General features: G+C 45.8%; 1 protein-coding gene across 1 annotated transcript; it reads left to right on the top strand.

The window, feature by feature from the left end:
* On the top strand, positions 3659-7443 carry LOC109821613. Its single transcript, XM_020387789.1, has 4 exons — positions 3659-3747; positions 6081-6319; positions 6399-6554; positions 6631-7443. The coding sequence occupies exons 1-4, from the start codon at positions 3659-3661 to the stop codon at positions 7377-7379; spliced, it is 1233 nt and encodes a 410-aa protein (XP_020243378.1). The 3' UTR covers positions 7380-7443.

The following is a 13439-nucleotide window of genomic DNA, read 5'->3' as shown; positions in this document are numbered from 1 at the left end:
TTTGTACCAAACACAAATTTTTTTGCTTGGAAGTGAGGTGGTATACTCCCCTCTACTCATTGAAATCGGGGCCCATATTCACATGGGTTGGAGGATGGTTAGGAATTGGAATGAGTGGATGGGAATATGACACCTCACTATCAAGCACAAAATTTGTGCTTGGTACCAAGCATACCCATCACTCTCACTCACTCTCTGTGTGTGTGTGTGTGTGTGTGTGTGTGTGTGTGTGTGTATCAATTTACTTGTGGGTTTTCCCCTCATAATAAACATAAAATAGGTTAGTTATACGAAAACCATTTACCAATCTCAATGTATATATAAATCATATTCAAAATGGATTTTTATTGCCGTCAACAGGTAGGCGCTAAAAATTACCTATAGGTTCCCGCACGCAGCTCGAGACGGAGAGAAGACGATGAACGTCATTATCCGAGTCAAAGAGGATTATCTGACGCCGACAAGCGCATGAAGCGATTCGACGAAGCGTACGAATCAACGGGGCGATAGAATAATGAAGAGACGATCCGATCGGAGTTACATTTCACTCACGAAAGACGAAGTGCCACTCTGTCTCGTCCATTCCATGTATGATTCACCTATTGGAGGTTGTAGATCTCTTCTCCGGGTTTCCAACGTATTTTAAATCACGTCATTCTGAGATCAGACCGAAAAATTATAGGAAAACAGTCAAGGCGCGCAAAATATGTCTCGTGCCCTGAAATGCAGTTTTCACTGTTAACTGCCCAGATTTCGGGATATTCTAATCTAACATTCCCCCAACTGATTTGAAGATATCTTGGAACGTGGTTAAGTGGTTACAACTAAAGATGAGAGCAAATCGGTCGTTCTTATACGAAAAATGAGATTTTAAAGCCTATAAATATGGCCCTAGGGCCTTCATTTACATAGATCCAGAATTCTCAAGTCTTGATGAAGCCCTGTCGAATTGAAGAGTGAGGAGAACTAATTTTAGAGAGAAGGAAGAGATCTTGGCGAGTTCTTCAATACAAAGAGAGGAAGGGTTCGAGAGATCTACATCTCGTTCATCCATTTCCCTTGAGATCGCACCTAGCTGTGATTCTCGAGAAGAGTGATTATCTCGTTGTTACTGATATAGTCACTTTAATTTCTTATCTCCTTTACGAGGCAATAAAATCTTTATTCGGATCTGATCAGTTGGTGGTCCACGGATAAACCCTGGCACCGACAAAGATCTGGCGCAAGCAGAAGACCGATAAACGATCTTTCTGCGTGTGTTCTCAAGAAAGTTGTAATTTTTTTATTTTCAATGTGTAAGGGGACTTATAAAAAGTCTTTCTTTTTTGAACTTATTATAACAACTGAAGTTGTAATGAGTCCCGCAACGAACAAATCAACTTTCGACGTGAACATGCTGACGACCATAGTGGGAGCCAACAACCTCGCTGCCGAGGCTGTCGTGTCGCAGCCACTGATCAAGATCCATGTGGATGAAGAGGTTGAACACGATTTCAACCAGAAAAAGTTCGAGGAGTACATCTCCTCCTCCAGATCTTCCTCTCTTTACAAGCGCAGGAAGACCACTTCCCTCAAGAAGGTTCGTTAGTCTTCAGATCTGAGGACTCGGGGTGATAATCTTCACCCAAGTCCTGTTGAAGACTCTTCCCTAACGTCCAAAGAAACCGGATCTGGTGCTTGCCACAACTACTCAAAAGTCAAGGAGTTGTCCGCTGAAAGCGCACTAGTGCTGACGAAGAGGGCTCGTCAGAGGTGCCCCCAACGTCTTACCCAACAATTCGCGAAGGCTTTAGAGCAGGTGGACAGATTCCGCTACCAAGTAGATCTAGAGTTTAGAAAGTGCCAAGTGGCTAAGCCGTCACCACAACAAGTATCAGGATCCTCCTTCCAACCGCGGACTAATAAATAGGTTCGTGTCAAACGAACCCATTCTACTCTCGAGGACCACATCCATAAGTGTCGCGCACTTCTTACGCATGCCCGGATCCTTGTGCAAAAGGCACAAGAGTTGCAAAAAGAAGAGGTGGTCAAAGAGCCACTAAGGTCTAAGCAACTTTGGATGTCGAAGTCTAAAATAGCGCCCATAACTGCACCGAAAATAGCTAAGGCGTCTCTACCTGATAAGAGACACCAGTCGTGTCTCTCATTCAATTCCAGCTCCAAGGCTGCTTCTCAGCCTTCGTCAATTTCAGATCCAACTCCTTCTACTCTCGCACCTCCGATGAAGCCCTACGGTAGCGTGGGTCTCTTCAAGTTTAGAATTCCGCTGAAGGATCGCCTTGGTCCTCTACCTAAAGATCGAGGCAAAGCTCCTGTTAAGAAATGCTTGGGTCCGCTAAATGATTCCCGAGCAAACATCCAGACTGGGGGTCATACACGACCTTCCAACAAACTAATTCTCGTAACCACCCGCTTGGGAGTACGTGTGAAAAACCAGGAGCCTGTTAGGGTTTCACCCTCACAAAAGGTGTGATTCCAAATGTGTGACTCCTGCAAACGCTAACAAGATGTTGCTTATTCAGAAGAAAACATGTCTGGTAGAAGATGATGTTATACCTGATAAACAGCCAATAGGTTGCTCTGGCCATAACGCCGATGAGTTATACTATCGGGCTGGGGGTAAGTCTCGAAAGAGAAATAGCCCAGAAATAGACTCTCACTGTCCTTATGAGAGACTAATCAGGATAGTATTATCAGAATATAGCTGCCCTAAGACCGATCCACGGAGGGTCTCGGTATTCGAAAGGATCTCTACTGAAGCATCCAAACCTAAACCAAGGCACTTCCATAAAAGAAGATCAGCCGGTCAGGGAGGCGAACTTCTAGAAGTCACCTTCAACATGGTCGATATGGGAAAGTCTACACGACACTTTAGTCCTGAACCTTTCCCGGAGGTATCCCAGCGCATAACTTGGCTACGGTCTAGAACTATCAGACTAAGGGATTATCGAAGAATTCAGAGAGGGGATTTCTCAGATGATGAAGCATCAGATACAAAATCTATAATCACTTCTAATAATACGACGTCTAGTACGGGACAGACTCGAGAAGCGTTCATGGTTTCTACTGAACAAGTGGCCCAACCACTCAAGAAGCTTTGCCCAAGTAGAAAGAAGAATTTAAAGCTGAGATGGAGTTAACTGTGCAGTGAATGAGGGAGTTGCATAACCAACAACTTCAAGCCTTATCAAACCAGTTGGGAGAATCCAGTCATCGCAATCGCGTCGGTAGCGACTCAGATGAAGACCACAACACTAATACCCCTCCCAACGACAATACCAACACTAGGGGTGGTCCAACTCATTCTCCTCAACGTCCTCCAAAGGAAGATGTAGACGACGATGAGATGATGAAAGAGCTGGAGAATAAGGTCAATGCCTTAATGTCCGCTCAAGAAGTAAGGAGAACAGGCATTCCGTGCCCATATCCAAGAGAGTGGGGTTCAATCCCGTACCCGGCGAAGTACAATCCAATTAACTTCATGTTGTTTGACGGGAAATGTTCACCCACTCAGCACCTAATTTATTTCAGATCCCACCTGGGAGTGATCTCCGAGAATGAACCACTGATGATTCGGTCATTCGTGGGCACTCTTCGCGGGGCGGCCTTCGATTGGTATCGACGTCTCAAACCAGGGAGCATCAATTACTAGGATGATATGGAAAGCTTTTACCTCAACAACTTCTTCGACGATGACATCGAAGTGTCGATCAGAGCTCTTCTGGATGAAAAGCAAAAGGATATAGAGTCAGTTGACATCTTCGTCAAACGCTTCCGAAATAAGACGATGAATTACCGAGATCCTGTTACAGAGGAGTTCATACTCCAGACTTACCATCACTATCTCTCCCTCGATGTCCTCGATGTCCTCGAAGTCATGGGGGTTGTCCTATCAATCATCTGGAATAAATTAAAACTGCATGGAGAACAGGTCGAGCACTTCCTTAGAAGGAAAAAAGGCCGAGAGAAGCCAGTCGACAATGCCTGTGGTTGCTATTGATGTTAATCAGACATCCCGACCACAACCTCAGAAACAACGAAGGACTCCGGATCCGAGACTCTAAAAAGAGTACTCCTTCCAGGATGAAGAAGTTTCAGCTATCTTCAAGTACCTCCTCGCCAACGACAAAATCAAACTACCACCTATTAAAGATCAGGAGGGAGCTAAGAGGATTACGGATCCAAAATACTGTGCATACCACAGGAGAATTCTTCATCTCACCAAGACTTGCTTCGGTCTCATAAACAAAATCCAAGTCTTAATTGACTCCGGTGTCATAACGGCAAAACAAGCCAAATAAAGACGACCTAACCTCCGACAGGTATATGAGGTTAAACTGCGCCTGCAAACTCCAAAGAGGATACGAGTATAAACTGCTCCTCCTTTTAACTCCACTAGGTACACGAGTATAATCTGTCTCCCTTACTCCAAAGAGTATACGAGTATAAACTGTATAAACCGTTTCCCAAACCTCCAACTGGTATATGAGGCTAAATTATTCCCTACCTTTGACGGGAAGGTCCTGGAGAATATTACACATAATATTCTTAAGGATAACCCGACAACTTAGCCGAATACAATTGGATTCAACTTTGCCAAAGAGCTGGGGGTGGAATACCTCAATGCATTCCAATAGGAAGTTCCTGGAGAATACTACACAAGGTATTCTTAAGGATAACCCGAAACCAATTAATTCTTAATCATGATAAAAAATGATTAAGAACCTCCTACTATGGCTATTTTATTATTTCCAAGATGATTAAAACCCTCCCACTATGACTCCTAGAGCACTCTTTCATCGAGACGAGATTCAGTGACTTCATCAAGTCAATTTTCCCTCGCGAAACCACTACTGTGCAATTGTGAAGTGCTTGACGATTTATAGTCCTCCATCATAAAATCCCTCACTGATCAAATCAATTGACGGTGGGTCTACAAAACTCTTCATGATTACAACCACTCAAACTCTCGCTGTGTCTGTGCAACTCAACACTTTCCATTATTAGAATCCATACATAGTATTGGAATTTCAAACCTCATCGTGTTAAAGTCCTTGCAACTTAACACTAGAAACTTCCACTATATTAACACAGTGATATGTACAAATTAGCACTCTCACTGTTATTTGTACCACCCCACTCCCACTCGGTCAAACCTTTAAACAGTTAGGACCACAACCAAAATCCCTTCTCGATTCCTTCCATGAACAAGAGGTCCATGTTGGCCTTCTTGTTTTGATGATGTTTAATAAACAATTTACTTTTAATGATGTTTGTCTAGTGTTTGTATAATTCTATTTAATGTAGACAAACAATAAGTTGGAGGATGGATGGAATCGAGCATTCACGATCATATCAAATGGAGGTTGGCGGAATTATGGAGTGAAGCAATGTACATTCAAGTTAAAGATACAAGTTCAAGCTTCATCCGCAAGTGTACCAAGTCGAGCTTAATTGAAGATCAAGATCAAGCTTGGGTAATTTAGTTTAGGTTTTTGTAATACCCTAACCCTTGAGAGGGTGATGTGATTAGTATTGATAGATTTGATTAGAATACTCATACCACCAAGATGCATCTTCTTTTCGGGAACCCAACTATTAGAAACTCCAAAGTTAAGCGTGCTTGGACTGGAGAAATTCTAGGATGGGTGACCCCCTGGGAAGTTTTCCAGGGAGCACGTGAGTGAGGACAAAATGTGCTGAAAAGATATGTGGTGGTTTGTGAGGCCAGTCCATCAGATCTAATAGCGTACCGACTCCGGAATTCCGGGGCGGGGCATTACAAATGGTATCAGAGCAAAGCCAACCGGAATTATGAGAGCTAAGTGCTATGCGGCTCAAAGTGCTACGTCGAGATGGTGGGAGCCACCTCTTGAGGCCGTAGGAGCCACCTCTAGAATCTCACACGGATGGTACGGTCTTGGATGATATGATTTGGCGCAACGAGGACGTTGTGAGTTTAAGTGGGAGAGTTTGTAATAGCCTAACCCTTGAGAGGGTGATGTGATTAGTATTGATAGATTTGATTGGAATACTCATACCACCAAGATGCATCTTTTTTTCGGGAACCCAACTCTTAGAAACTATGGTGTTGATCCCACCGGTTCATTTTCAGATATACCTACATCCGGTGCTGCAGGTGTTGCGACAGAAGGGCCAGACGGGGATGGGGCCTCCCCTATTGCAGATTTCGAAGAGCAGGGATATGTTCCTGCACCGGTCTTCCCGAGACCTGACTCTGGACTGTTAGCCGATATGTTAGCTGAACAAGCTCCCACCGGGACTGTGAGACCACTCTTTGAGAGTGATTCATCCACAGGTATATATCCAATTTCCTCTCTTCTTTGCTTGTCTCAGTCTCCATTTTGACTAATAAAGAAGTGCAACTATATGACCAGGCGCTGTACCTGATTCTGCTATAGCTTCGGGTGTTTTCCCGCCTTCGCCTAATACGACTGACTTGCCCACGAGGGTTGATATACCTTCCATGAGCATTCCTGTCGTTACTTCGGAGCCTGTCGAACCCCAACCCGAGGGGATTTCCGCCGGTATAGGTATACCTCGAATTTCCCTTAGGGTCTTTTCGATTGTATTTAATAGTTTCTTGACCTCCCATACTGCTGCTTGCAGGTTCTCGACCGTCTCTATATGAGCAGGTCCATGCTCTCTTGGCCGATACCAATCCAGATGGGGATGTCTTCCGCACTGACCTCGGCTTCTTTACTGCCTTTTATAACGGCGTGATTGATAAGCTTCTGCACAGAGGGTCTTCTTTTGATCAGTTCAGGCGTTCCTTCTCCCGTCACATGATGATGATGAGGGAAGAGGGATATCCGGATTTGGCCGATTCCTTTACAGCTGATTTCGCTGCCCTGGAGTCAGAGATTCGAGAGCTGAGGGAGTTGAAGGCTGGTGGAGCTCCCTCTTTTGCATCTTCTCAGGTGGAGGATAGGTTGACGCAGTGGCATGAACTGCGATCTTCCGTTGGCAGCGAGCTTCGATCACGTGAGCGCACTGTCGAGCAGCTGATGGCCTCTCTGGCGAGGAAAGACACCAGCAGAGCTGAGTTAGTGAGCTCCTTAGATTCCACTCGTGCAGAGATAGCTAGACTGAAGGAGGCCTTGGAACGCGCCGAAGAATCTGCCGCTACCATTTCTGAGGAACTGGTTGGGTTGGAGCGTTCTCGTGAATGGACACTCGACAGGCTGGGATCAGTGCAGGAGGGGTTGATGAAGCTACGACACGAAGCCGCAGAGGTTCTCAACAGTTCCGAAGATTCTGTCCGAGCTAGCCTGCAGGCGGAGTTCGAGCAGGACTATATGGACAGGCTCTCTGGTTTAGAGTCTCATATTCTTAGCCGTCGGTTGCCTTCGGACTAACGAGCTTTTGTTGTATGCTTTTGACTTGATTTATTAATAGAAAATCCGCATTTGCTTCTTTTGTGTTTTCTCTGTATCTCTTCCGAATGACAGATTTATGGGATTTTTGGCAAACCCCCAGCCATCAACGGGTTTGAGGTGCCTTTACCGATTACCGTTTGAATCGGGCTAGCATGCGGATTGTCGAAATCCGTTCCGCATGTAACGTTGTGCTGAGAGAGTAAACTCTCTGAGGCTTTGTGCTATGATCTTGAATACATAGGCTTCGTCTTTCTCACGGGAATAGACTACCCGGCAACGCGTGTTAGGCGTTGACTTTGGGGTTTTTGGCAAACCCCCAGCCTTCAACGGGTTTGATGTGCCTTTACCGATCACCGTTTGAATCGGGCTAGCATGCGGATTATCGAAATCCGTTCCGTATGTAACGTTGTGCTAAAGGAATGAACTCCCTTAGACTTGCTGCTACGACTTCGAATACGTAGACTTTGCCCTTGTTACGGGAATAGGCTACCCGGCAACACGTGTTAGGTGTTGACTTATCCCTACTTAGGATTCGGGATAAAATTCCCCACGCACCAAGTGCGCGGATTGGAAGTTGAAAGTTGTGTCAAAATAGGAGAGGAAGAATTTTATATTCTATCTCCCGCTGGAAAGGAAACTTGAGGTGGGATTCCCCACCCCCAGTATCTGGAAGGATGAACTGGGAATGGGATCTCCACTCCGAGCACCCGGAATGATGAACTGGGAGTGGGGTCGCCACTCCGAGCATCGGAAAGGTCCGAGGAGAGGAAGAATTTTATATTCTATCTCCCGCTGGAAAGGAAACTTGAGGTGGGATTCCCCACCCCCAGTATCTGGAAGGATGAACTGGGAATGGGATCTCCACTCCGAGCACCCGGAATGATGAACTGGGAGTGGGGTCGCCACTCCGAGCATCGGAAAGGTCCGAGGAGAGGAAGAATTTTATATTCTATCTCCCGGTGGAAAGGAAACTCGAGGTGGCACACCCCCAGAATCCGAAAGGCTCAAACGACCCTAACTGTCGTAAGGTTTGGTCATTTGACTCTGAAGAGGAAGAATTTTATATTCTATCTTCAGCTGGAAAGGAAACTCGAGGTGGCACACCCCCAGAATCCGAAAGGCTCAAACGACCCTAACTGTCGTAAGGTTTGGTCATTTGACTCTGAAGAGGAAGAATTTTATATTCTATCTTCAGAACTGGAGAGGAAGAATTTTATATTCTATCTCCAGCAAAAGAGGGAAACTCGAGGTGGGATCTCCACCTCCAGAATCCGCAGGATGAAACTAGAAGTGGGATCTCCACTCCGAGAATCGGAAAGTTCAAACGACCCTAACTGTCGTAAGGTTTGGTCATTTGAACAAAAGATGACTCGGTCTTAGTCTCGACCAGGGTAAGTTGTGACTAAGCGAGGGTTCGAGATGACCCTAACTGTCGTAAGGTTTGGTCATTCGGGAGTTTGAAAGTGGACCTCTCGTTCATTGAAGGAATCGAGAGGGGACTTTGGCTTTGGTCCTAACTGTCGTAAGGTTTGACCAAGTGGGAAATTTGGAACGATCACAACTACGTGAAAGTTTGACCGCCCGATTTGTGGACCTCTCGTTCGTTGAAGGAATCGAGAGGGGACTTTGGCTTTGGTCCTAACTGTCGTAAGGTTTGACCGAGTGAGGAATGTGTGGCGAAGACTATGAGTAATCGAACACCAATGAAAGTTTTGTGAGGGAAAATTAATCCCTCGAATGATTGGATCTCATCTGATGAGGGTTAGAGTCTGACAAACTAGAACATTCGGGGTTCGAATGTGGACTTCTTGTTCATCTCTCTTATACCGACCAGGTTATCCCTAAGAATACCCCAATGTGGTATTCTTCCGGGAACTTCCCGATACATCAGCTCCTTCTGAAAGGTGCTAAGGATAGTACCTCTTCAGGAATTTGCCATTTATTGGCATCATCAGCCGATCACCATCTTTGGTGACTAGGCGATAGGCGCCGTTTGAGTAGACTGTTTCTACTACGAACGGTCCTTCCCATTTGGGCTCGAACTTGCCCTTCTTCTTGGAGCTCAGGTTCATAGGATGTCTTTCAGTTAAGACCAAATCCCCTTCCTTAAAACTCCTTTGTCGAACCTTTTTGTCGAAGGCTCGAGAAATTCTGGCTTGGTAGAACTCGATATGCTGTTGAGCCTCCAGGCGCTTTTCATCGAGCATCTCGAGTTCTTCGAGGCGCTTTTGATGCTGTTCTTCGGTCGTCATTTGGGTTGTAAGGGCGATCCGAAGAGATGGAATTTGAACTTCCAAAGGGAGAACGGCTTCACATCCATATACTAATGAATACGGGGTTGCACCGGTTGGTGTACGTACCGTGGTACGATAGGCCCATAGTGCTGCACCGAGCTTGTCATCCCAATCTCGCTTGTTACTTTTCACAAGCTTTGACAAAAGTTTTATGATAGTCTTGTTGAAGGCTTCAGCTAATCCATTTGCTGTGGGATTATAAGCCGTTGATGAGATGTCCTGAATTTTGAATTTTTCGCAGAACCTTATGAAGGCGTTGCTGACAAACTGAGGACCATTGTCATGTATGATTCGTCTTGGAACACCATGCCTGTAAATGATGTGGTGCTTGATGAATCCAATGACGTTGCTCGTCTTAACTTCTCTGAGTGGAATTGCTTCAGCCCATTTGGAGAAGTAATCGGTAATCGCCAGGATGAACCGGTCGCCTTTGATCGAAGGGGGATTTATAGGACCAACAATGTCCATTCCCCAAGTCTCGAACGGCCAAGATGTTACCGAGGGATGCAGATGCTCCGGAGGTTGGTGCATATAATTCGCATGTACTTGACACGCATGACACTTCCGGGCATATGTGATTGCTTCGCTCATCATGTGAGGCCAGAAATATCCCATTCTTCTGATGCGATCATAAAGCTTGGGGCCAGGCTCGTGCGCGCCACACTCCCCTTCATGTGCCTCTCTAAGCACTTCTTGGGCTTCTTTGGTTGATAGGCAACGCAATATCAGCCCATCGTACCCCCTGCGGTATAGCGTTCGATTCTCTGTATTGTAGTAGAATCTGGGTGCTCTTCGCCGGATTGACTCTCTTTCCTTCACATCTTCTGGCAAGATTCCATGCAAGACGTAGTCGATGATGGGGAAACGCCAATCTCGTGGTTCGAACTCGATTTGAGTAGCGTGTACCTCTTGAACTTCTTCTTCCTCGGCATCTTCACTGTAAAGCGGCACTAGGAGTTGGTGAGTTCTTACCGTAACAAACTGCTCTGTTTCGGGAGGCTGCGCTAGTGACACGGCCAATGCGGCCAACGCATCTGCATAGGTATTCTGTAGCCGTGGAATATGTTCGATGAAGAATCCTTCAAATGATTCCGCTATCTCCACTGCCATCTTATGGTATGGAATTAAATCCTGACTTCGGACTTCATATTCTCCTTGGACTTGCTTGACTATTAGTTGAGAATCGCCGAAGGCTTCGAGATACTCAACCCCCAGCTCCTTAGCGAAGTTGAGTCCAATAATCAGTGCATTATACTCTGCCACATTATTTGAACATGGCTTGGTTAATGAATAGGCTCGGGGCATCACGTGTTTTCCTGGGGAAACTAAGACCACTCCAACCCCGGAGGAGACCTTAGAACGTCCAGGAGTATCTGTGACAAGAGCTGCTCGAGAGGCGCCATCGAAGTATAAACGCCACACTTGTTGGTGTGAAGTTGCGTTGACCTCGTGGGTTTCATCAGGTAGGTCGTCGTATATCTCGGCAGGATCCGTAGTTGGATTAGCTGCGAGGAGATCGCATATGGCCTGTCCTTTGACCGACTTCTGTTGCTTGAAATGCAAGTCGTATTGGGACAAGAGTAAGGCCCATTTTGCTAACCGCCAGCTCATGGAAGCGGGTTGAGTCATGAATACTCGAACCGGATTAACTTTAGAGATGACGTAAATGGTCTGCCCGACCAGATAATGTCGCATCTTCTGAATGGCGAACACCAAGGCGAGGCATTCCCTCTCAATCATAGGATATCGAGACTCGGCGCCCACCATGGTTCGGCTCAAGTAATACACTGCCTGCTCGTGACCGTTATCGTCATCTTGTGCAAGCAATGCACTTAATGAATGGCTCGTCGCCTTGACATAAATCAAGAACGGTTTGCCCGATTTCGGTGCAACGAGTACGGGAGGTTTTGAGAGATATTCTTTAATGCTCTCGAATGCTTTCTGACAAGCTTCATCCCATACAAATGATACGCCCTTCTTTGCGAGCTTGGAGAATGGCTGGCATTTTCCTGAGAGGTTCGAAATGAACCGACGGATATAAGCCAATCGCCCCTGCAATCCTCTGAGCTCCCTGAGGTTTCTCGGAGGTTGTAATTCATTGATCGCCTTTACCTTATCAGGATCGATGTGGATACCTTTGGTGGTGACGACGAATCCCAGGAATTTTCCACTCGACATTCCGAGGAAAGACTTGGTAGGATTCATCTTCAACTGATGGGCTCGCATTAAGTCGAACATGGTCTTTAAGTCTTTGATGTGATCCTTTTTATCACGACTTTTCACGACCAGATCATCTACGTAGCATTCAACAGTCTTTCGGAGATGATCCTGAAAGATCTTTGACATAGCTCGTTGATATGTAGCACCTGCGTTCTTTAAGCCGAAGGGCATAACTGTGTAACAGAAGACACCGAGGGGCGTTCTGAATGCGGTGTGCTTTTCATCATCCGGATGCATCTTTATCTGGTTATAACCAGAGAAACCATCCATGAAAGACATCCTCTCGAACCCACACGTATTGTCGATGATGACATCCGTGATGGGGAGGGGAAAATCATCTTTTGGGCAAGCAGTGTTGAGATCCCGAAAGTCGATACAAATCCTGACTTTCCCGTTCTTCTTAAGGACTGGGACAATATTGGCTAGCCATTCTGGATGTTGCTCCTCTCGAACGAAGCCCGAGTCAATAAGCTTCTTGACCTCGGATTCGATCGCCTCCATCATTTGCGGACGAAACCGTCTTTGTTGTTGTTTGACAGGTTTGACATCCGACTTAATATTGAGGCGATGCACAGCTATATTTGGATCGAGCCCTGGCATGTCTTCATAATTCCAGGCGAACACGTCAATGTACTCCTTGATAAGAGAGATTAACTCTTCTTTCTCATCGGGTAGGAGACTGTCGCTAATGAATATCGGCTTCGGATTTTCCTCACTTCCCATATTCACTTGGACTACTTGATCTTCGGTAGGAGGTTCTCTTTGTTCGAACCTATCACCATACTGCATGTTTAGGTGATGAACCCACGGATCTTCCCATGTCGGCATCTGGTCGTCTTCCTCTATCGTGGTAGGATCGACCGTGACCATGTTCGACATCAACTTTTTAAACATTTCACCAAGGCTAGCGTCGGAATCCCAAGCCGAAGCGTCGGAAGAGTATCCTTTTCTAGCCTTGTTGTTAGCAATCTGATCGATGATTTGCCAGCAACATTCGTCGTCGGATGAGGAGACATAGCCAAGACCTCTTTTATGACGATAATAATCATCGGGTTTTCCCTTCGGTACATAGGCCATTCGAGGTGGAACTCGTGGACCTCGACCAAAGAAAAGACCTTCTCCGAGTGTGAAGTCATATCCATGCTTCTCCATTAGATCGCGCGCTTTTGCGTCATATCTAAATAGATGAGGGGCAGGTTTATCTTCATCGTCTTCTTCTTCTACGAAGTGATCAGGTATCGGAGCTTCTTTTCCTTTGCCGTAGACGACTTCTTTTCCACCCCCTATTCCCGAGGGGATGACAAGTGTTGCTCCGCATGGATCTTGTACCTGCTTTTTCGTTATGCAAAACGATTGAAGAGGCATATATAAATCAGGGTTATCATAAAAGCCTTTTAGTGACGTTATCAAGACACATCGAATACTCTAAATCATCGTTTATTGATAGTTCTTCGGCAAGCTGCCAATTACAACTATTTTCCGATGATTTATCATCGTCAAGATTGATTACAATGGGTACAATGTC

The sequence above is a fragment of the Asparagus officinalis genome, chromosome 8 (genome assembly GCF_001876935.1).
Source record: "Asparagus officinalis chromosome 8, Aspof.V1, whole genome shotgun sequence".
Lineage (NCBI taxonomy): Eukaryota > Viridiplantae > Streptophyta > Magnoliopsida > Asparagales > Asparagaceae > Asparagus > Asparagus officinalis.
This window is presented reverse-complemented; position numbering and strand designations above follow the sequence as displayed.